This window comes from Cervus elaphus, chromosome 7 (assembly GCF_910594005.1).
Source record: "Cervus elaphus chromosome 7, mCerEla1.1, whole genome shotgun sequence".
Classification (NCBI taxonomy): domain Eukaryota; kingdom Metazoa; phylum Chordata; class Mammalia; order Artiodactyla; family Cervidae; genus Cervus; species Cervus elaphus.
In genome coordinates this window covers 27,703,303-27,726,282 of record NC_057821.1, presented here as the reverse complement: position 1 = coordinate 27,726,282, position 22,980 = coordinate 27,703,303, and the positions used below count along the sequence as shown (strand labels likewise).

Below are 22,980 nucleotides of genomic sequence, written 5' to 3'. Positions count from 1 at the left end.
ACTCAGGTCAGCTCTAAGCTCTCACCCCACCTCCTAGGTGCCCCAGCCTCCCACTGAGTCCTGCCACCCCTCTTTAGCATGACCTCTCCTGTGAGTCCTTCACTGCCCCCTCACCCGCAACAGTGGCCCCTGATAGCCCTACTTAGTCCACTGGGACCCCAGCCCTCATGGCAACATCTCCCTGAAGAGGGCTGGGCCCCTGATCCCAGCTGTGGCTATCAAGTTCCTTCCTGAGGACTTTGGAATCAATGAGGGGCATGTTTGACCACACCATTAAAGCCCTCTTGTCCTGGGGCTAGACCCGTATTCTGTGGAGTCTAACCCCGAAAGCAGTCCTCTGCCGCCTGCACCTGGGAGCACAAGCAGCTTGACTGCAGTGGGAGGAGAGGACTGCAGACAAAGAGAGGGAGGGGACTTCCCTGGTGGTCCAGTGGTTAAGAATCCACCTGCCAATGAAGAAACAGGTTGGATCCCTGGTCTGGGAAGATCACACATGCTGTGAAGCAACCAGGCCTGTGGGCCCCAAGGATTGAGCCCGAGTTCTAGAGCCCATGAGCCTCAACTACTGAAGCCCATGTGCCTAGAGCCTGCACTTCACAACAAGAGAAGCCACTGCAATGAGAAGCCCGAGTATCACAGCTAGAGAGTACCCTCTGCTCACCGCAACTAGAGAAAGCCCAGGCATGGCAATGCAGGCCCATTGCAGCCAAGAATAATAAACAAATGAGAGGAGGAACGAAGCATGAGGAAGCAGCCATGCGTCTAGGGCTCTTTAGTTCACAATCCCTGGCTTTCTAAGGCCAAGAAGGTCCCTGCTACATGCCTGCTCTTGGATTCTGTGAGATATCCCTGTATTTGTATAATAATTCTTACTTTTGGCTCAAACTAGCTCAAGTGGGTCTCTTTTCCTTGCAAGCAAAGAGCGTCAGGTACAGGGTAAGAGCTCTAAACTGGGGAAACATTTAATTCTTCAAGTTTCGAGCATAAAAAGAGGCACTATTACTGATGGTCCTTGGACTATAGGTATAACCTGGGATAACACATGCAAACCAGGACATGTGGTTCCCCTATCTGTAAGTTAAAAGAAGAAACCACATCACTTTCATCTCATTTCGTGCTTTAAAGGCCATTTGGGAGGGCACATTAGGCATGGATTGTCATTCTTCTCTCTGAGACAAACCCCGTGGCAGGAAGCTGGTCCAAGGTGGTGGTGAGGCTGTATTGGGGGTGGGGTGGGGGTGGGAGAGGCCTCAGGGACATGTTTTCCTGAACGGTTGATAGAAAGCTGATTCTGGCTGTTGAAGAAGGTCAGGGTTGTGTTTCCTTTCCTTTCCTCTTGATAGATGAATGGGAAAAGGCCTGCTCTTTGATATTGGATTTTCGAAGGCCAAGAGGATGGATGCCATTGCAGGAATGTACTGTTTTGTGGGCGGGACAGTGGGCAAGGACCTGAGGGAAGGAGTCGAGGGAGGCTTCAGAACAGCCCAAGTAGCCAGATGGCTGGAGGTGTGGAGAGCTATAAGTGGCGGGGCCGGGGCCTCTGCCTGGGTCTCCAGCCATGGTCCTCGCAGGGCTGCTGCTGCTGCTCACCCTGCTAGCCGGCGCTCACCTGCTGTGGGGCCGGTGGAAGCTCAGAAACCTCCACCTCCCACCTCTGGTCCCCGGCTTCCTGCACCTGCTGCAGCCCAACCTCCCCATCCATCTGCTGAGCCTGACTCAGAAACTCGGGCCTGTCTACAGGCTTCGCCTTGGGCTGCAAGGTGAGGGTCTGCTTCCTTCCTGACCCACAACAGTGAGGAGGGTTGGGGGTGTCCTTTCCTGCTGACTTCCTGCTTTTCCTACCACTCCCCCGGCCAGAGGTGGTGGTGCTGAACTCCAAGAGGACCATCGAGGAGGCTATGATCAGGAAGTGGGTGGATTTTGCCGGCAGACCCCAGATACCATCCTGTAAGGGGCTGCTTGAGGGGAGAAGCAGGGCTTTGGGAGGCAGGGGAGGTCAGGCCTGTGTCTTCCTTGGTGAAGTCGACTCTCCCACCCCCAACCCCTACTCGCAGACAAGCTGGTGTCTCAGCGCTGCCAGGACATCTCTCTGGGGGACTATTCTCTGCTCTGGAAGGCTCACAAGAAACTCACTCGCTCAGCCTTGCTGCTGGGTATCCGCAGCTCCATGGAGCCCTGGGTGGAGCAGCTGACCCAGGAGTTCTGCGAGGTGAGCCTGGACTCTCACAGTCAGCCCAGGTCAGCTTCACCCCTCCTGGAAGCCCCTCTATTTTTTTCACTTATATTACCTGAAGCATGTGGCATCTAGTTCCCTGGCCAGGGATGGAACCTGGGCCCCCTGCACCGGGAGCAAGAATCTTAGCCTCTCGACCACCAGGGACATCCCAGGTCTCTATTTAGTTCATGTTCTTTCTCTTCAGCGCATGAGAGTCCAAGCTGGTGCCCCCGTGACCATCCAGAAGGAATTCTCTCTCCTCACCTGCAGCATCATCTGTTACCTCACTTTTGGAGATAAGGTCAAGGCTCTCTTGCCCTCACATGTGCCTGCCCCCCTCCCCCTGCCCCCTGCAACCCCTCCCTGATCCTCTCCTGGTTCTGCACTGAAAGGATTTCCTCCTTTTCTGGCAGGAGGACACCTTAGTACATGCCTTTCACGACTGTGTTCAGGACTTGATGAAGACCTGGGACCACTGGTCCATCCAGATTTTGGACCTGGTTCCTTTTCTCAGGGTGAGGAGGCGCAGCCCCGACACGCCTGGTCCTAGGAGAAAGGGTGGGGATGGGGAACAGGCTTCCTTGCCAGCAGCTACACCTTCTTACTCTCTGCCCCAGTTCTTCCCCAACCCTGGGCTCTGGAGGCTGAAGCAGGCCATAGAGAACAGGGACCACATGGTGGAGAAGCAGCTGAGGCGCCACAAGGTGGGAAGCGCGCGTGGACCGGGCTCCTCCTCAGCCGGCAGCGGTGACGCTGCTGCCCAGAGCCAGGCAGCTCCTGGGCCATCCCCGCAGTCCTGGACCTGTCGGCACCGTCTCAACACGCTCCCCAAGCCAGGCACTCAGGCCGGCTCCTCCTCCCCTCCCCAGGAGAGCATGGTGGCTGGCCAGTGGAGGGATATGATGGACTACATGCTCCAGGGGGTAGGGAGGCAAAGAGTAGAAGAGGGCCCCGGACAGCTCCTGGAAGGACACGTGCACATGTCTGTGGTGGACCTTTTCATCGGGGGCACTGAAACCACGGCGAGCACCCTCTCCTGGGCTGTGGCGTTCCTGCTTCACCACCCTGAGGTATGCCCTGGAGGCAGGCTAGGGATCCTTCCTGGCAGCCTGGCCAGGGTGGCGGGAACCTATCTCTCTGATGGCAATGCAGGCTGTGTTGTGGGGGTAGGACTGGGGTGGGTCAGTGGGGTTGGCATGGGTTCTCCTACTTGGCACAAAGTTTCATGTGAGTTCCTCCAGGGAGTGGTGGAAGTTTGGGCTTCCCTAGTGCTCAGATGGTAAAGAATCTGCCTGCAATGCAGGAGACTCAGGTTCCACCCCTGGCTAGGGAAGATGCCCTGAAGAAGGGAATGGCAACCGATTCTAGTATTCTTGCCTGGACAGGGGAGTCTGGAGGCTTATAGTCCATGGGCTCGCAAAGAGTTGGACACGACTGAGTGACTCAACACACACACACACACACACACACACACACACACACACACACACACACACACACACACACACACACACGGTGGAGGTTGTCAGCTGGGGGCTGGCCAGTGACAGGACTGGGGCTCCATTTCCCAGATTCAGCGCCGCCTTCAGGAGGAGTTGGATCGTGAGCTGGGCCCCGGAGCCTCGTGCTCCCGAATCACTTACAAGGACCGCGCTCGGTTGCCTCTGCTCAACGCCACCATCGCGGAGGTGCTGCGCCTGCGGCCGGTCGTGCCCCTGGCCTTGCCTCACCGCACCACGCGGCCTAGCAGGTGACTCCGGAGGCCTAGGGATGAACGGGCAAGGCCCCAGCAGGGCCTCGGCGGGCCTCTAACTTAACCCTAACCCTCAGCATCTTCGGCTACGACATCCCTGAGGGCATGGTCGTTATCCCCAACCTCCAAGGTGCCCACCTGGACGAGACCGTCTGGGAGCAGCCGCACGAGTTTCGGCCGGGTGCGTGGTGGGGCGGGTGCCCGCGGTGGCGGGTGGCAGTGCAGCGGGGGCCGGAGGCCGGCGGCCTCTGAGTCCCGGATCGGTCCTTCCGCCCGCAGACCGCTTCCTGGAGCCAGGCGCGAACCCCAGCGCGCTGGCGTTTGGCTGCGGGGCGCGCGTGTGCCTGGGCGAGTCGCTGGCGCGCCTGGAGCTCTTCGTGGTGCTCCTGCGACTGCTGCAGGCCTTCACGCTGCTGCCGCCGCCCGTGGGCGCCCTGCCGTCGCTGCAGCCGGATCCCTACTGCGGCGTCAACCTCAAGGTCCAGCCTTTCCAGGTGCGGCTGCAGCCCCGGGGGGTGGAGGACGGGGCCTGGGAGAGCGCCAGTGCCCAGTGATGGGGGAGGAGTTGGGGGGGGGAGGACTCGGCCAGTCACGTGCCTCGGTGTCTCCTTTTATTGCTCCCATACAAACCCCTGCCCTCCCCCCTGTAAACATGGTGCTGTGAGATCGCGGGTGGAGAAGGCTTCCCCTGGTGGCTGGATGGTCAAGGTGGCCCCTGGCTCTTCTCTCGGCGCAACCCCTCAGTGCTCGGCAGTCATGGTGGGGCGCTGGAGGGGTGAGCGGCGGCTCAGCCTCCCCTGCCCGGGGGCCGGTAGCTTCTCGGTCTCAGCTTCATTTCCGTGAAGGGCACGGAGAAATCGAAGCCCTTCCAGTAGTACCAGCTCACTCCCTGGGAAGGGGGTTGTTGGGAGAGAGTCAGTGTCTGACATCCAGCTCCCACCTGCTCTCACCTCTGGGGAGATGTTTCCAGAAATCAGCCATTGTGTTTCCCCTTTTCCTTCTTAAACCCTCAACTGCAAAGGACTGAAGCAGAATCCTGACCCCTCCCTTGACATCCAATAAATCATCTCCTCCTCAAGATAACCTGGTGAGATTGGCATTATTGTTCCATTTCACAGGCCAGGGCCCTGAAGCGCTGAGCCATTCAATGACTTATCACGGTGTGTGTCACAGACACCCAGGCAGGTGGAGCCCCAAGCACCCCCAGCTTGGTGCGGCCCCCCAGACCTCTCACCTGGTGGTCCACTGTGCTCCCATAAAGCCCGTTCAGGTTGGCATAGTGGCAGTTCCTGTACCACCAGGCCCCTCGGTAAGAGACGGCACAGGAGATGAGCAAGTTGTTGGGGTCTCGGTCCCGGGCAGAGAAGACACTGCCGCTGTGGTAGCTCATGGAGTCCCCTGGCAGGGCGTGGAAGGAGCAGTGAGGTCCTTTTCTCTTCTCTCCCGGCTCTCCCTGCCCGCCTCCCAGACTGAGCCCTCACCTGCGGTGCCGTGGTAGCCTTCCAGGTGGAGGCGGTAGTACTCATCGGCCGAGTCTACTTGGAAGGAGTCGTACTGGGCAAACACGGCTTCGTCCCCAGCCCGCAGATCCACTCGCAAGGAGTAGTCGCCGGCTTTGGTCAGGCTGTGCAGGGCCTCATTGCCTGTGGGTGGGGAGTTTGTGCTCATGGGGGAGTGTGAGTCCACAGGGCCCCAAGCCCTTCCCGGGTCCCTCAATCCCTGTGAGGCACTCACCCAGCCAGAACTCCCCAGAAATGTTCCCAAAACCATGGGCGTAGTCCTCCCAGTCCCTCCAGAAGTCCGTTTTTCCATCCATGCGGCGCTGGAATACCTGGGAAGTAGGTGGAGGTACTGTCAGCCTGTGGCTCCCGGCCTGGCAACCCCTCCTGGTACAGACCCCGTGGGCTTCTGACCGCCACCCACCAGCCAGCCACCCCCATCGGTCTCCATGTCGCAAAACACGTTCAGGGGTCGCTCGCGGTTGCCATTGAGGAAGATGGTGGTGGTCCTTGATGTGCTGACCCCGTTCTGCATCTCCTCCCCACAGTCCCGGGGGAAGGGGATCCGCAGTCCACCTGGGGAGAGGAGTGAGGGGCCAGTTCTTTATCCAGATCCTATACCCCTGCTACCCAGTCATCCCCGAGTCTCAGGTCCCAGGGCCCGAGTACCAGTGGTGAAGGAGGTGGACACGGGGGGAGTGAAGCTGTCGCCCCACATGGCCCGGAGCCATGTGCTGTAGGGGGTGGAGGGAAAGAGGCCGCGGAGCTGGTGAGAGGTGACCCCTCCTGGGAGCAGGATCTCCTACGGAACAGACAAGAGGTGGTCAGGGGAGAGGGAGGTGGTGCCCACCCCCAGAAGCAGAGGCAGCCTCTCTGGACCAAAACCCAGGGAGGGAGCTGGCCTGAGGAGCAGGGCTTGGGGCACCTGGGTCTGTCCCCCTGGGGTGTTGAAGCTGAGCAGGTAACCAGTTGGGGAGACTTCGGGCGCCGTCCAAGTGAGCAGGGCTGTCCGGGGGGTCACTTCCTTGGCCTCCAAGTCCTGGGGCGCCTCCAACCCTGAGAGCAGGAGGAAGAGAAGATGGAGATGAGGCCCTTCCTGGCTCTCTTGCTCCTTCCCCCCCGTCCCATGCACCTCATGGACCACACCTGTGGTGAAGGTGATGCTGGCTGGGGAGGTGAAGTTGGGGCCCCGAAGGCCACGCAAGGTTGCCGTGTAGTTGGTGTGGGTCACCAGGCCCTGCAGGGGGTAGTCCATGGCGCTGCCAGGGGCTGAGGCCTGGAGGGAAGGGGCTGGGAGGGGGCGGGTATCAGCGCTGCCCTGTTGGAGCCCAGCCTGCCCTCCACTCCCCCTCCCTGAACGAGTACCCCCCAGAGGCCTCAACCAGCCTCACTCACCCCCTGGGGCTGTGACCTTGACGTCATAGGTGTCCACCGGGGTCTGGGGGGGCTTCCAGTGCAGCAGGGCGGATTCATCAGTCAGGTTCAGTGCCCGCAGCTGGGTGGGGCCATCAGGAACTGGGAGAAGGACGGGGAGGGGGTGGTGCTCAGAGCTGGTCCCGTCTGCGTTCCCCACCCGTCAGCTTCCCAAACTCCCATGCACTTCTTGTCTGCCATTGGAGCCTCCAACACCCCCGTTCCCCTCCCCTTCCCCATTCACTCTCAACTCCTACCAGTGCCCTATTTTCTCCCCCTACTTCCTGCCCGGGGTCCCAGTCCCGCTCACCTGTGGTCAAGAAGCCTGTGAGAGGCTCACTCTCCTCAAAGCCACGGACGGAGACCACAGTCACCTCGTACTGAGCGCCTGGGATCAGCCCCTCGAGTTTCTGGGTCCGGCCATCCACCTGCACACTCTGTGGCTCCCCTGGAAACACACAGTGGGCTGGCAGGGAGGCGGCCGGGGAGGCAAGGAGGAACAACGGGGCGGGCAGGGTGCAGGGGGTAAAGAGCAAGGACACAGGCCGAAGGATATTACCTCCATCTGCCAGTTGGTAGGAAACTTTGAAGCCGTCCACCCTGGACGCTGGGGGCGTCCAGCTGACCCTGGCTGAGGTCTCCCTGATTTCGCTGAATTGGAGGTCACGGGGGCTCTCCAGAACTGATGGGAGGGATGTGCAAAGGAATGATGATGAGGGAACGGGGTGGGGAGGCTCCTTCTCCTGGGGCCCCACAGACTCCAGACATGCTCACCACCACCCCCCTTTCCTCTGGACCTGGTAATGGAAGCTGCTCTGCAGATTCCAAGCTCTCCACCACTCACCAACTCCCGCTCTGCCTGTGGCACTAGGTCCCACCCTACAAAGTACAGGACCCCCACTTTGGGGCAGGGCGCCTCTGTGCCCAGGATGGAGCCTCACCTGGGCTGAGGGTCCGGGCTGTGCCCTGGATGCTGTCAGCCTTGTGGGGCCCGCGCAGCCCATACAATGTAAGGGTGTACAGGGTCCCTGGATGCAGGTCCCGCAGCACAGCTGAGCGCCGTGTCCCTGGCACCGTCAGCTCCCGCTGCAGCAGGGGACGTAGCTGCGGTTCCAGGGTGCTTGGAGATGGGACTCCGAAGCGGAGCAGGAAGGAGTCAAAGGCCTCGGGTGGGGCCTCCCAGTTGAGGCGCAGTGAACTCGTGGTCACATCAGTCACCGACAGGTGGGACAGCCGGGGCCCCGGCTCTCCGGGGGTCTGACCCGCAGGAACTGGCCCTGCAGAGTGGGTGGGAGAGAAGGGTTTGCAGACAGAAGTACACCAGCTAGGTGCCCTGTGGCAGGTCCCTTCCTGGCCCTCATTTCCTTTCTGTAAAAAGGGGCTAGTGAGGGGCTGCCACCCATAATGACAGGTCAGACCCATGATGACAACACGCGTGTTGGGCCAAGGCCTGCCGGAGCACCCCTTCCTCCCTCCGTGGCGCCCCCTCACATTCTTTCCCAGTGGGCACCACTTCTGGGCACCCCCTTTCGCCTTCCCAGTCCCAGACTAGAGGCAGCCAAGGCCAGGACGCCAGTCCCTCTCCGGGCGGTACCTGTGGTGCCGTCAGCTGAGACGGGCCCCAGGCGCTTCCCTTCATGGAGGCCATAGAGGAAGAACTTGTAGGAGGTGCTGGGCTCCAGGCCGGACACGAGGACCTTGTTCTGGTCGCCCCCCACGAGCAAGGCCTGGGGCTGCCCATCTGTGTCCTGATACTGGACCACAAAGGAGTCGAAGGGGCCCCGGACCACGCTCCAGGAGAGGCGCAGGGAGTCCGGGGACACGTCCCTCACCGCCAGCACCCCTAGGCGGGGCCCTTCAGGGGGCTTGGGGGCCTCCGTGGCTGGGCGCCAGGGCGCTGGTGTGTCCTCTTCTGGGGCTGTGTGGGAGAAGCCCAGGGAGAAGCTGAGTGCGGGGTGGGGGGTGCAGAGGGGCCCACCCACTGCATCTGACCTTCCAGAGAGGGAGGGTGTCAGGGCTCAGGTTGAGGCGGGGGTTGGGGGTGGGGGGATTTTCCATCCTGGCCACAGCAGCCAAGTGGAGAGAAGACACGGACGCAGGCTTTCCTAGCATCGGATTCCTTCTCTTGAATGTGCTGCATCCTTGCTGAAACCCTGACTCCTCCGCCACCACCACCCGGGCCTCTCTGAGCGCCAGCCTGGTGGCCCCATGGCCTCTCTGTGGGGCTCCTATGCTGCCTGAATCCCTCACTTGTTTTCTCCTTCTCTGTCCCGAGGTCTCAGCGTGCCCCACTCTAGATGTCTGCATTGGCCCTGCTACCTCCCTAACCCCCCAGGGCGGCCTGAGCCTTGGCATGAGGCAGGACTCACTCAGTCCCTCTCTGAGCTCAGGGCACATGGGCCTCCCTGCTGTGAAGACCTGAGGATGGAACTGGCAGGAGAACTTGAAGAGCGAATCCCATCAGCCAGGCTGATGTGGGGTTGGAGGGGAGGGGGCGGTATTAGGAAGTCTGGAAGGGGAACTCCATCAGTGCAGTCACTCCTATTGCTTTCTATGCTCCTTGCCTGCCTTGTTTTCCAGTAATTTTCCATTTGAGAAAATGCTCCTGACTCATCCACGGGAGGGGGTTTGCCTTATCCGGGCAAGGCCGCTGCCTGCTGGGAGGTAAGAGAAGATCCAGTAGGGTGATAGGGAGCAGCTGGCAGCTGTGGGGCTGGGTGGGGGGGAGGGGCGGGGAGGCGGGAGGTTAGGGACCCTTGCCAGGGCTTTGTCTTTCTGCTTGTTTTGGCTCTGCTTTTGACGGACCCCTCGATCACTGTTCTGAGGCTCTTCCTCCTGAGCCCTGGGCAGGGCCCCCTTGCGCCTCCACCTTGACGCCTGCCTGACCTGCAGCACAAAGGCCTGAGGATATGCACTCAGGCCGGTTTTCAGGGACCAAGCAGCATGGCCTCCTGCTCACCTGTCATTCCCAGGACAGAGGCGGGGCCCAGGCGCTGTCCTCTAAGGAGCCCGTAGAGCAGAAACTTGTATTTCCTGCCAGGCTCCAGGCCCTCTACGGTGACCTCCCTCTGGTCTGCAGCCACAGGCACCATCTGGGGCTGCCCGTCTGTGCCCCTGTACTGGACCACGAAGGAGTCAAAGGGGCCCTGGGCCACTGTCCATGAGAGGCGCAGGGAGTTTGGGGTCTCATCCGTCACTGTCAGCTCCCCCAGGCGGGGTGGGGGCTGCCGTTCCTTCTCCAGGGGGGCTGTGGGGAGAGTGGGGGTTGGGGAGAAACCCTTAATTAAGAGCTGCCTTTATCTCAGCCCTGGCAACTTCTGGGAGGAGGGAGGGTCCTCCCCCCACCTGGGGAGACAGGCTGTCCCAGCCCCGCCCTTCCAAAGGAGCCCAGTTTTTGCCTCTGGGGGGCCACTGTCCAAACTTCTGGCCCCCACTGCCTCCTCTCTGTGATAAGGGCGCAGTAAATGCAGGAAAGATCACCTCATGAGAAAGGGCAGGCTGGGGTTGCAGGAAGGGCCTCAGTTTCCCCTGACCCCTGACCCCTGACCCCCAGAGCCTGGAATGTGGCCAGAGCTGAGAAAGGCGCCCAGAGGATGTCTGAGTTGTCAGGGAGACGTCCCCAAACAGTCAGAGCTGGCCCAGGCAGCCAGCCAAGCTCCTGGGCTCCCATCGCTGGCCATGACCTCCCCCTGCCTTGCCATCAGCCTGGGCTCTCCTTGCCACCTGCTTCCAGTCAGCACTAACTTCACTAGACCAGGGTGGCTGGGTGGGTCAGAGGCAGAAGCCAGGGGCAGAGCTGAGAGGATGACAGGCAGAGCGGAGCACATAAGGGACTTGTCTAGGTGGGCGTGGGTGCTGACTGATGAGGGTTGGAGAAGCCTGTATCCAGTCTCCACAGTGAGGGTTTGGGGAAGATAATTATGGAGTCTGAGACCCCCAGCCCCCAGCTGGCCATGTGCCCCATCCTTGTCTGGCCAGGGTGACTCATGGTCCTAGAGGTGGGGTAAGGGTCAGTGACCCACCTCCACCCCTTCCTCAAGGGGCTGAGTCATGGTCACAAGACACCAGATTTTTCCATAGTCTTTCTGCAGCCAAACCCTCCCATATTTTCCACTTCTTGCCATAGAACTGGAATGGACGGAGGAGGATGTGAGCATTTATTGAGCCCCATTAGGTATTATTCATAACCATAATGCAGGTCTGGAAACTGAGGCTCAAGGGAAAGAAGTGGCCTGTCCAAGCCCACGTAGCTGGCAATCAGAAGTTGAACACAGGTCTGCTTGGCTCCAAAGTCTGAGTTCTTTTTACTATATTGCCAATAAGAGATTGAAGGAAATAAATGCTTAGAACAGTGCCTGGCATTCAGTAGGGACTCAATAAATATTTGCTTTTGTGTTATGATTGCATGTCGAAACCCCGGGGCCAGCTCTGGGGGCTCAGATGAAAGACAGCTCTGGAAAAGGCTGTGGGCGGGGGAACCCGGGGCTCACCTGTGCTGCCTTCAGCGGAGATGGGGCCCAGTCGTTTCCTGCCTACCAGCCCATAGAGCAGGAACTTGTATTTCCTATTGGGCTCCAGGCCGGGGATGGTGACCTCACGCTGGTCGGCGGCCACAGGCACCACGCGGGGCTGCCCGTCCCTATCCTTGTACTGGACCACGAAGGAGTCGAATTCACCCTCAGGGACGGTCCAGGAGAGGCCCACAGAGTCCGGGGTCACATCCGTCACCGTCAGCTCCCCCAGGCGGGGAGCAGGTTTTGTGTCTGGGACTGGACAAGACAGAGGTGCATGGAATGTGACAGAAATGAAACAGGCAGCCTCCTCAGGGTGCTAGGGTCTAGGTATTGGCTCTGGGTGCTGGGAGGGGGTGACAAGGTCACAGGTCAGGAGGAGGGGAGGCAGAGGAGCAGGGATTAAAGAGGGGCCAGGGAAGAGAACAAGTGTTCCTGGGGATATAGGAGGAGTAGGATAGGAACGAGAGGGTAACCAGGTACTCAGGACTTGGATTTCACTGAACCCGGTAAATAAACTGGGGGCTGGGGTGTGGAGCATGGAAACGTGAAATTCCACAAGGGAGTGGATGATGGTCAGGTGGCAAAGGCGGCCTCCAGCCCTCACTCACGAGTCTTTGCGTCTGCAGAGACTGGGCCATGTCGTTTCTCATCCTGGAGTCCGAACAGCAGGAACTTGTACTTGCGGCCGGGGGCCAGACTTGAAACTGTGACCTCTCGGAGGTCTCCACCCACGGGCACTGTCTGGGGCTGCCCCTGCACATCCTTGTACTGGACCAGGAAGGAATCAAAGGGCCCCTGCTCCACCGTCCATGAGAGGCGCGCTGTGTCCGAGGTCACGGCTGCCACCGTCAGCTCCCCCAGGCGGGGTGCCAGGGAGGGCTCCGTAGTCAGGGAGGCTGGAATAGAGCAGAGAAGGCTGTGGTCAATGACAGGACCCTGGGCCAGGGTGGGGGGGCTGCTCCCTGGCTGTGAAATGACCATTTGCAGCAAACTCTTCTTAACTGCTTCATGTGTCCCAGGCACTGCTGTAGGCAGTTTACAAATAGTGATTTTAATCTTCACACAGCCGCTGAAGTAGGTGCTTTTATCCTTAGCACCCTTGTTGTGTGGGCATCCATGGTGCAGAGAAGTTAAGAAACATTTGCAAAATCAGTACCTTCAGAGCAGGATTCAACCTAGAGAACCTGGTTCTCCATCTGTGCTCCGAGCTGCTAAAATGCTCGGTCAGGGAGGCTGAGGAAGCCACACATGAACATCTGAGCAAGTCTGAGGGTCCATATCATGAAGGAAGGAAGAAAGCTGAAACGTATGGGGCAGAGGCTACCTGCTGAGCTGACCCTGAGCACACCGTCAGTCAGTCCTCACACAATTTGAGCATGGGGGTGGGATCCTCAGCACCACGTGAGGAAAGAGAACAGGCTCCGTTTGTGAGAAGTGCTGATATCCCAAAGAGGGAAACAAGAGGGCAACAGAGGGAAACCTACGGCTCAGGGCTTATTCTACTACTCACCGGTCATGCCCACGGTGGACACGGGGCCCACGCGCTGCCCCCCGTGCAGGCCGTACAGGTTCATCTTGTACTTGTGTCTGGGCTCCAGGCCCCCAATGGTCACCTCAGTCTCCTTGCCCCCGACACGCACCACCTGGGGCCCGTCCCTGCCCTTGTACTGGACGGTGAAGGAGTCGAAGTGGCCCTGGGGGACGGTCCAGGAGAGGCTCAGCGAGTCTGGGGAGGATCCTGTCACTGTCAGCTCCCCCAGGAGGGGCTCCTCGGGGGGCTCCGGGGCCTCTGTGCTGGGTTCCGTGGGGCTGGGGGTCTCCTCCATCTCTGTGGGGCTGGGGGTCTCTTCCTCTGCAGCTGAGAAGAAGGGACACACAGAGGGTGAGGCAAGGTCCCCGGGAGACGTCCTTAGGTCTCCTCCAGAGCCATGGTCCCCACTGGGGACCCCGAGGTCAGTTCAGAGGAGCCTAAGGAGGCTGGTGGTCCTGCTCGGTCCACACCTCACAGACATGCCTGGAGTCTCTAGGGTCAGCTGTGGGGACCTGGGCCGCCACCAGCACGGCTCACAGAGGCCCTTCTCTGCCCAGGAGGACCCTCTAGTCCTCAGGGAGCCCAGGGGAGGCACATAGGGCATCATGGCTCAGCCTGGAGGAGAGGGGCCTCCCGCACCCCACTCCCCATCACCTGAGGGGGTGATCTCCCACTAGGTCCCACCCTGAGGCTTCCACCATCCACTCACTGGTCACCCCGATGACAGAGACAGGGCCAACACGCTGGCGGTCATGGAAGCCATACAGGTTCATCTTGTACTTCTGGTCTGGCTCCAGGCCCGAGATGGTGACCCCGTCCTCGTCCCCAGGCACCCTCACTGCCTTGGGCTGCCCGTCCCCGTTCTTATACTGGATCAGGAAGTGGTCGAACTGGCCCTCAGGGACGGTCCAGGAGAGGCTCAGGGAGTCGGGGGTGGCATCTGTCACAGTCAGCTCCCCCAGGCGGGGCTTGGTGGGAGGCTCGGGGACCGCGGTGGATGGGGTTTGGGTGGTCATGGAGTCGTAGTCCAGAGCTGCACAGAGACATACAGGATAGGTGAGGTCTCCTCAGTCCTCAGTTCAGCATATAAAGGGGAGTATTACAAAAATAAAATAATAAAGTACAGGACATGTCTGTCCACAGGAGCTCTAACTCCTCTTTCTCTTAACTCTTTCTTTCTGGTCCCTTTGATGTTGGCCTTCCTGGCACCTTAGCCTCATCAACTCTGCTCTCACCCCTACCTACCAGCACCCTTCCTCACACACAGGCCCACATGGCCACTGTGCTCCGGGCCTCCCTCCACTGCGGTCTCACGGCATCTGAACTCCTTTTGGCTCATGTCTTGGCCCCCAAGCAGCTCAGAAGAAGCCCCATCCCCCTTCTCTAATCAGAAACCTGGAGTTTTCTTGGATCCATTCCTGTTGCCATCTGCTGTCCTCCCGGGTGGTGCTAGTGGTAAAGAACCCGCCTGCCAAAGCAAGAGACTAAGAGATGTGGGTTCAATCCCTGGGTCAGGAAGATCCCCTGGAGGAGGTATGGCAACCCACCCCCGTATTGTTGCCTGGAGAATCCCATGGACAGAAAAGCCTGGCTACAATCCATGGGGTTACAGAGTCAGCCACGACTGAAGCGACTTAGCACGCATGCACCAGCTGCCGTTAAGACTTAGAGTGCCAATTCTCTCTCTGGAGTTCCTCCTGCATCTTCTCACTCCCCACTCCTGCAGCCCCGCCACCCTTGTCTGGGATGCCCTTACCTGTCACCTGGGTTACCACCTCCCTATGAGTCTCTCTGCCTCCCTCCTCCACCTGTTCTTCACAGGGAGCCAGAACAAGCCTTTAAAAGCACATCCGAGGGTCTCAGTCTTAGCATAAAACAGGGCAGCAGTCATCTCTATTCTGGGAGAGAAATTTCTGGCTCCCTGAGCAGTCCCAACCTCTCTATCCCCATCTCAAGACTATCTCTCCCACCCCAAGAATTTCATACAAAATCCTCTCTTGTGCCATGATGTTCCTAGTACCGACTGAGACCCTTCATCCTGGCTGTAAGTGTTACCAAGATAATGCCTGCCGGTCATCAAGTCTCAGCTGTCCCGTGGGAACCCGTGGACACCCGTGGGCAGGCAGGCTGGTGTTGGCCTCACTGCCCAGTTTTGGCCTGGCCGTGGGGCTTCCCGTCACCTACACCTCCCCCTTTGCTGGTCCACAGCCTGTCTGTGAGCCCCGTCGGATAAGAACTGGTTTCTCTGCCACGTTCAAGGTTTATCTCAGTGAACTTCCTCAGTGATTGGCTCAGGCCACCCACAGCTTTCTTGAACCACTGGTGTCACAAGTCTGTTAACACCCAAACCGTGCGGCTAGGGGGCGTTTCAGTCCAGACACTAAACTCTGAGCACACTCCTGCCTTCCTCCACAGCCTCCAGTCAACTACGGAGAGGCCGAGCTCGGCTGAGCTCCTGTGAGGACCTCAGGCATGCAAGCACGATTCTGTCTGATAGAATCTAAGGAAGTGTCCAGGTGCTTTGTGAGGAGTTTTAGCAGAGTGTGGTCCCTGGACCAGCAGCATCAGCATCAGGAAGGACTTTAGAAATCCAGCGTGTCCAGCCCCAGCCCAAACCTGCCAAACCTGAATCTGCCTTTTAACAAGAAGCCACGACCACCTGACGTTCTGGAAAAGACGTGCTGCTGAGAATATTTATGTTTTCATTTAGATGGGAATAAAGGGAAACTCTTCCAGGACCTGTCCTCCCCATCCTGCACCCCACGCTCCCCACCTCACGCATCGGTCACGCCCCGCACTCACTCACCGGTCATGCCCACGGTGGACACGGGGCCCACGCGCCGCCCCCCGTGCAGGCCGTACAAGTTCATCTTGTACTTGTGTCCGGACTCCAGGCCCCCAATGGTCACCTCAGTCTCCTCGCCCCTGACACGCATCACCTGGGGCCCGTCTCTGCCCTTGTACTGGACGGTGAAGGAGTCGAAGTGGCCCTGGGGGACGGTCCAGGAGAGGCTCAGCGAGTCTGGGGAGGATCCTGTCACTGTCAGCTCCCCCAGGAGGGGCTCCTCGGGGGGCTCTGGGGCCTCTGTGCTGGGCTCCGTGGGGCTGGGGGTCTCTTCCACAACCTCCTGAAGGTCTGAGAAAAGAGATTGGGGGCAGAGGCTTAGATGGCGACTTGCTTTGATGTTTGCTGATATCAGCAGAGACAACCGGGGGCATCCAGCGAAACACCCCTCAAGCTGCAGGCCTGGAGGCTCATGCAACCTCTGGGTGCAGCATTTGGTGACTCCACGCAGGGGAGACCGAGACACACCCGACCCCGTCACATACTGGCTGGCGGGCACCGTGAACCTTCAGAAGGCAATTCGGACATGCATGTCGGGAGCCAAAATACTGCTCATTTCCTTTGAACCAATAATCTCATTTCTGGGCAGCTATCCTAAGAAAATTATTAAAAAGCAGGAAAAGTTGTATCACCGGAGTTCATTTTGGGATTATTCATGACAGCAAGATGTGTTAGGACTCCAAAGGAACCACAGAAGAAGATTAATTTTGTTATGGCACTTTCACCATGAAGCATCAAATGGCCATTAAAATGATGATTAATGATGGTTGTGTAGCCACAGGATAAATGCTCTCAGTGTAACTTAGGTACAAAAAAAGTTAAGAGCCAAGAATTACATGAACCCTCTGCAACCTGAAAACATGCGGGCATGGAAAACACAGAAAGAGAGGGTGTTACACACATTGTTATGAATGGTGGTTCTTGGGTCAGAAAGTGGTCCGATGAGAGATTTTTTTCCCCTACTTTCCAAACTTTCCATCATGTTGCTATATGCTTTTCAGAGAAAAATACAGACTTAAAAAGAAACCCTGGATTGTAAGAATTAGTAGTCCAGCGGTGGATGTGGAGTAGGGACATGGGTCCCTCTGTGCTTTTTGCACATGCTTGTGATTTGCATGAGATGGGGCCCTCAGTCCGAAGTGTCTTCAGGAGGGAAGAGTGAACCGCACACAGACAGTTGACTCACTCCCCAAAAAGATTGGCTTTCAGGAGCTGGGTTCTCCCACGTGCAGAGGGACCCTGGTGACATACTGTCACGACTGACAGTGACTTAGAAAAGCCACCCTGACTACAAGTGGGGAATTTAATTTACCTTGGGGATTTTTTCCCTCATTTCTTAGAGACTAGAAATTGTAACTTTTTCATAATCATCAATGAAATAAATTGTAAGAATGATAAGCGGAAAAAATGGAAGGGATACAAAAGAGGAGACGATGTATTGAAAAAAAATTTCCTGATTATAAAAGAAAAACTGCTTGTCACTTAAGAAAATGTAAATGACACAGAACAGAACAAAGTGGGAAAAAAAAGTACGAAATATTCTATTGTGTCCCACAAATCATACATCCCGTGGGATGTGTTTCCTTCCAGTTGTCTTACTATGCAAGTTATTTTCAAGTGGTTTTGATTAGCCTCCTTACAAACATTGTAAACTCTTATTTCATTGTAAAGTATAAAATAATTGTCTTATGTTTAAACATTTCAATGATGCCATAATAGGTCATTTCACAGATTGTTGTCTAATTACTTAATCATCTCAGTGTGATTGGATGTTGGGTTGTTTCTTTCATTTTTTTTCTTGTTATAACAAAGAATGCTGTGATTTGTGATTAAGACGGAAAGAAAAGAAAATTCTATCAAAGTCAAGCTTGGTCTGAGCCTGACATATTTCACCCTTCGAGGCAGCCAGTGACTGATCATCAGAGGAGGTCATGCTACTACTGTGGACAATGAGGCTGTGGGTGGACAAAGGCTAGACCACTACACTCAGGTCATGGCCCAGGGCCATGGAGGAAGGGCATAAAAGGGGTTCCAGGTCTGGTGAAATAACAGAACAGTCTACCAGGTCACCCATGAGGAAAAGGTATTTCCACCCCGGAGACCCGTGAGCCCCGCCCTCACTCACCGGTCACGCCCACGGTGGACACAGGGCCCACGCGCTGCCCCCCGTGCAGGCCGTACAGGTTCATCTTGTACTTGCGTCCGGGCTCCAGGCCCCCAACGGTCACCTCGGTCTCCTCGCCCCCAACACGCACCACCTGGGGCCCGTCCCTGCCCTTGTACTGGACGGTGAAGGAGTCAAAGTGGCCCTGGGGGACGGTCCAGGAGAGGCTCAGCGAGTCTGGGGAGGATCCTGTCACTGTCAGCTCCCCCAGGAGGGGCTCCTCGGGGGGCTCCGGGGCCTCTGTGCTGGGTTCCGTGGGGCTGGGGGTCTCCTCCATCTCTGCGGGGCTGGGGGTCTCTTCCTCTGCAGCTGAGAAGAAGGGACACACAGAGGGTGAGGCAAGGTCCCCGGGAGACGTCCTTGGGTCTCCTCCCGAGCCATGGTCCCTACTGGGGACCCTGAGGTCAGTTCAGAGGAGCCTAAGGAGGCTGGTGGTCCTGCTCGGTCCACACCTCACAGACATGCCTGGAGCCCCCGGTGTCAGCTGTGGGGACCAGGACCACTACCAGCATGGCTCACAGAGGCCCTTCTCTGCCCAGGAGGACCCTCTAGTCCTCAGGGAGCCCAGGGGAGGCACATAGGGCATCATGGCTCAGCCTGGAGGAGAGGGGCCTCCCGCACCCCACTCCCCATCACCTGAGGGGATCTCCCACTAGGTCCCACCCTGAGGCTTCCACCATCCACTCACTGGTCACCCCGATGACAGAGACAGGGCCCACACGCTGGCGGTCATGGAAGCCGTACAGGTTCATCTTGTACTTGTGGTCTGGCTCCAGGCCCGAGATGGTGACCCCACTGTCATGCCCTGGCACCCTCACCACCTGAGGCTGCCCATCCCCGTTCTTGTACTGGACGGTGAAGGAGTCAAAGTGGCCCTGGGGGACGGTCCAGGAGAGGCTCAGCGAGTCTGGGGAGGATCCTGTCACCATCAGCTCCCCCAGGAGGGGCTCTTCGGGGGGCTCCGGGGCCTCTGTGCTGGGTTCTGTGGGGCTGGGGGTCTCCTCCATCTCTGTGGGGCTGGGGGTCTCTTCCTCTGCAGCTGAGAAGAAGGGACACACAGAGGGTGAGGCAGGGTCCCCAGGAGATGTCCTTGGGTCTCCTCCCAAGCCTTGGCTTTGACTCCGGGTCCTGAAGTCAGTTCGAAGGAACCGGTCCTTGGGGTTGGGTGATCCTGCTTGGTCCACACCTCACAGACATGCCCGGAGCCCCCGGTGTCAGCTGTGGGGACCAGGGCCGCCACCAGCTTGGCTCACAGAGGCCCTTCTCTGCCCAGGAGGACACACAAAGGTCACCATGGCTCAGCCTCGAGGAGAGGGGCCTCCCGCACCCCACTCCCCCATCACCCGAGGGGGTGATCTCCCCACTAGGTCCCATCCTGGGGCTTCCACTGTCCACTCACTGGTCACCCCGATGACAGAGACAGGGCCCACACGCTGGCGGTCGTGGAAGCCGTACAGGTTCATCTTGTACTTGTGGTCTGGCTCCAGGCCCGAGATGGTGACCTCGTCCTCGTCCCCAGGCACCCTCACCGCCTTGGGCTGCCCGTCCCCGTTCTTGTACTGGATCAGGAAGTGGTCGAACTGGCCCTCGGGGACGGTCCAGGAGAGGCTCAGGGAGTCGGAGGTGGCATCCGTCACTGCCAGTTCCCCTAGGCGGGGCTTGGTGGGAGGCTCAGGAGCTGCAGTGGGCAGGTCTGTTGGGGCTGGCGTCATTTCTTGGTCTTTTTCTGAGGCTGGATCAGGAGACAAAGAGCATGGTGACATGCTTCCTGAGCTCCTTCCTAACAGGATGGATTCTGGGATTTCTCCCAGATACACTCCCGGGGCCCTGAAGCTGGGATGCCAGTGCCCCAGGGTTAAGACTTCATTTCCCGAGTTTAAATGTTCAGCTTCCAGGGGCAGGGCACACACTGTGGAGATGTCAAGATGGTACGGTGGGATGCCGCTGACCTCAGCATGTGCAGCATGGAACCTGCAGGAGCTGCTGAGCGAATTCACTTAGTGGGCCAGGACTCATGCTTTGTAACAGCACCATGTCTAACAGACATGTCGCGTCAGGAGGTGCCTGTGCTCAGGTTCCTAAGTATTTTCCTTTAATACCTCCTCTGGTTTAGAAGGCCTTTCTGAGCATTTGAGAATCTAATTTAGATTCCACAGTTGACAGCAGAGATGAGACCACAGGAAATCAGATCATCTTTGCAGTTGGGTTGCTTGGGGACCTGTATTAATTCTCTTGCCAGTTTATGGCAGGGACGACCCATCACACCCACAGATTTCTTTTGTCTTTCCTGTTCTGCATAGAGTTTTATTCTGGCTTAATAGCTGAATTATAAAATCATCGTGTTTCATAACTCCATTGTGTTTGGGAACCAGGTTTTAAGCATGTCGCAGGTAATAGCTATAAAGGAACTTAACAGAAGCAATCAACAGCCAAAATGAGGAGTAATTAATGAAGAGAAAATATCTTGTTTAGCTGCACATATGACTAATATTAGGGCTTCCCTCATAGTTCAGTCAGTAAAGAATCTGCCTGCAATGCAGGAGAACCGGGTTCGATTCCTAGGTCAGGAATCTCCCTCTGGAGAAGGAAATGGCAACCCACTCCAGTATTCCCACCTGGAGAATCCCATGGACAGAGGAGCCTGGTGGGCTCCAGTCCATGGGATCGCAAGAGTCAGACACGACTTAGCGACTAAGCCACCATGATTAATGTTAACTACTGAAGTAACAGTATCCATGATAGCAGGGTTCCGTGTTGACATAGAATCCACGGGTATCAGTATCAAATAGAATTTTACCCAGTGAAATCAATAATAATTATGAGAATTCACCCAAGGGTTTTTAGTAACTAATTTTCTTCCTCAAAAGGAGGAGCCAGTAGTTACCAAACACTGTGGGTGAGCCAAGCCACGCGCACCCTGCCAGACAGGTATGGCTATTCTTTCTGCACGGATGCCGAAAGGGAGGCACAGAGAGGCTGAGTGACTCTCTCGAGGTCACACAGCTCTAAGGGGCCGAGAATAGGGCCAGCCCCAGGTCTGCCTGAGTCTATTATTTCCTTGGCATCCTCCCTCTTCAAGGACTCAAAAAGTGTAAAGGGTGAGACAGCTAAAGTGACACTAAGGCTTAGAGTGAAGACAGGCACAGAACCACTCCCAGGAGCTTGGGAGGCTCAGGCTCAAGAACAGTGGGAGAAAAACACAAGTACTGGCAATTAAAGGGAAACTGAGCCCAGCTCGGGGCCAGTGTCCTGCTGCACACTCACCAGTTAAACCGACAGTGGAGATGGGGCCCACGCGCTGGCGGTCGTGGAAGCCGTACAGGTTCATTTTGTACTTGTGGTCTGGTTCCAGGCCTGAGATGGTGACCCGATCCTCGTTCCCGGGCACCCTTACTGCCTTGGGCTGCCCATCCCCGTTCTTGTATTGGACTAGGAAGTGGTCAAACTGGACCTCGGGGACAGTCCAGGAGAGGCTCAGCGAGTCGGGAGTGGCATCTGTCACAGTCAGCTCCCCCAGCTGTGGCTTCAGAGGAGGGCTAGCAGGGGGCTCCTCTTCCAGGGCTGGGGAGAGAGGCAAACAGAATCGTTCCTGCTGCAGGAAGGAACTGCTGAGGCCCTGCTCTCCTGGGTTCAGGCCAGAAGGTGGGCCAGCTCTGGGGGCCTAACTTCAGATCCAGCTGTGACTATGCCATCACAATCTCTTTGTGGCCTCCTTATGGTCCATCCAATGTGCCAAGTGGCCTCTTGCCTCGATGCCTGAATGTTCTTTCCCCAGATGTCTGCATGGCTCATGTTCACACTTCCTTTAAGTCTTCATTCAAATGTCAACTTCTCTTTAGGGCCTCTCCTGCCCACCCTATTTAAAATCCCAGTTCTCCCAATTGTAGCCTATCTTTCTTAATTGGATCTGATTCCAGCAAAAAATTGCAAAAGAACAATTAGGACACTATCAGGAGGCTGTGTGCTTAGTCACTCAATCATGTCCAACTCTTTGTGACCCCATGGACTGTAATGTAGTCTGCCCGGCCCCTCTGTCCATGTGGATTCTCCAGGCAACAATACTGGAGTAGGTTGCCATGCCCTCCTCCAGGGGATCTTCCTAACCCAGGGATCGAACCTAGCTCTTACATATTGCTGGTGGATTCTTTACCATCTGAGCCACCAGGGAATCAGGAAACTAGTAATACCCGAATATCTGGTTTTTAAAGGCACAATCACTGTGTAATGGTTACTTTTAGATGATCTTTTTGAAAAAAGCAGTACACTTAAATATGTAATGATGAAGTAAAGAGCGTATAGAATACATTTTAAAATATTACAGCAGTGTATCCATACAATGGAATATTATTTGACTATAAAGGAATGAAGTACTGCTACATGCTACAACACAGATCAACTTCAAAAACGTGCTAAAATGTGGTAGAAGAAGTCAGACATGAAAGAAGCAGGTATTGTATGATCCCAGTTATATGATGTGTCCAGAAAAGGCAAATCTACAGAGACAGAAAGTAGATTTTTGGGGATCGGAAATGGGCATGAAAATGGGTCTGGACACCAGATATCATCTCAATGTGGTGGAAAAGTTCTAAAATTATTAATAGATAGTGATGATGGTTGTACAATTCTATGAATACACTAAGATTGATAAGCTGTATGCTTAAAACAGGTGAATTCTATGGTATGTAAAGTATACCTCAATAAAGCTGTTAATAAAGAAAACATTCTAGGACTTCCTAGTGGTTAAGAATCTGCCTGCCAACACAGGGGACATGGGTTTGATCCCTGCTCCGGGAAGATCCCACATGCCGCAGAGCAACTAACTCCTTGTGCCACAATTACTGAGCCTGTGCTCTAGAGCCCTCCAGTGGTAACTGCTGAACCCCCCAGCGCCTAGAGCCTGAGCTCTGCAACAAGAGAAGCCGCTGCAATGAGAAGCCTGTGTATCGCAACATAGAGTAGCCCCCGCTCGCCACAACTAGACAAAACCTGTGTGTAGCAATGAAGACCCATCACTGCCAAAAATAAAATACATTAAAAAAAAAAAGA

General features: G+C 56.8%; 2 protein-coding genes across 18 annotated transcripts in view; one reads left to right on the top strand and one right to left on the bottom strand.

Annotated features, from left to right (window-relative positions):
* The first annotated feature begins 1,313 nt into the window (after positions 1–1,313).
* Positions 1,314–5,044, top strand: LOC122697244 (steroid 21-hydroxylase). 6 transcript variants are annotated; one of them, XM_043907811.1, is made up of 10 exons: positions 1,314–1,760; positions 1,858–1,947; positions 2,055–2,209; positions 2,421–2,516; positions 2,629–2,730; positions 2,833–2,919; positions 3,085–3,285; positions 3,787–3,965; positions 4,046–4,149; positions 4,248–5,044. In XM_043907811.1, the coding sequence occupies exons 1-10, from the start codon at positions 1,559–1,561 to the stop codon at positions 4,520–4,522; spliced, it is 1,491 nt and encodes a 496-aa protein (XP_043763746.1). In that variant the 5' UTR covers positions 1,314–1,558; the 3' UTR covers positions 4,523–5,044. The 6 variants fall into 6 exon arrangements, with proteins under 6 accessions (XP_043763746.1, XP_043763747.1, XP_043763744.1 ...); XM_043907812.1 differs by lacking the exon at positions 1,858–1,947; XM_043907809.1 differs by having other exon boundaries at positions 2,833–3,285.
* The window catches only part of TNXB (tenascin XB), a 56,321-nt gene continuing 37,906 nt past the window's right edge, over positions 4,566–22,980 (bottom strand). For 6 of the 12 annotated variants that reach the window (XM_043907791.1, XM_043907796.1, XM_043907795.1 and 3 more), the window contains 23 exons: positions 21,199–21,495; positions 19,334–19,666; positions 18,623–18,973; positions 17,896–18,243; positions 15,732–16,061; positions 13,635–13,958; positions 12,905–13,252; positions 12,003–12,290; positions 11,371–11,649; positions 9,840–10,127; positions 8,475–8,798; positions 7,822–8,157; positions 7,440–7,562; positions 7,191–7,328; positions 6,863–6,982; positions 6,614–6,757; positions 6,393–6,523; positions 6,137–6,269; positions 5,892–6,043; positions 5,703–5,799; positions 5,450–5,611; positions 5,203–5,366; positions 4,566–4,857 (listed from right to left, as the gene is read on the bottom strand). In XM_043907791.1, the coding sequence (XP_043763726.1) occupies positions 4,756–4,857; positions 5,203–5,366; positions 5,450–5,611; positions 5,703–5,799; positions 5,892–6,043; positions 6,137–6,269; positions 6,393–6,523; positions 6,614–6,757; positions 6,863–6,982; positions 7,191–7,328; positions 7,440–7,562; positions 7,822–8,157; positions 8,475–8,798; positions 9,840–10,127; positions 11,371–11,649; positions 12,003–12,290; positions 12,905–13,252; positions 13,635–13,958; positions 15,732–16,061; positions 17,896–18,243; positions 18,623–18,973; positions 19,334–19,666; positions 21,199–21,495 (5,312 nt within the window). In that variant the 3' untranslated portion in view covers positions 4,566–4,755. The remainder of the gene's footprint in view (positions 4,858–5,202; positions 5,367–5,449; positions 5,612–5,702; positions 5,800–5,891; positions 6,044–6,136; positions 6,270–6,392; positions 6,524–6,613; positions 6,758–6,862; positions 6,983–7,190; positions 7,329–7,439; positions 7,563–7,821; positions 8,158–8,474; positions 8,799–9,839; positions 10,128–11,370; positions 11,650–12,002; positions 12,291–12,904; positions 13,253–13,634; positions 13,959–15,731; positions 16,062–17,895; positions 18,244–18,622; positions 18,974–19,333; positions 19,667–21,198; positions 21,496–22,980) is intronic. The other 6 variants (XM_043907793.1, XM_043907797.1, XM_043907798.1 and 3 more) reach the window with 6 other exon arrangements.

Bases quoted from the DNA above. Each gene is read 5' to 3' on its own strand.
- LOC122697244 (XM_043907807.1), top strand. From the start codon at position 1,559: ATGGTCCTCGCAGGGCTGCTGCTGCTGCTCACCCTGCTAGCCGGCGCT. The intron at 1,761-1,857 runs GTGAGGGTCTGC...TCCCCCGGCCAG, and splicing joins GCTTCGCCTTGGGCTGCAAG to AGGTGGTGGTGCTGAACTCC. The intron at 2,517-2,628 runs GTCAAGGCTCTC...CTTTTCTGGCAG, and splicing joins ACCTCACTTTTGGAGATAAG to GAGGACACCTTAGTACATGC.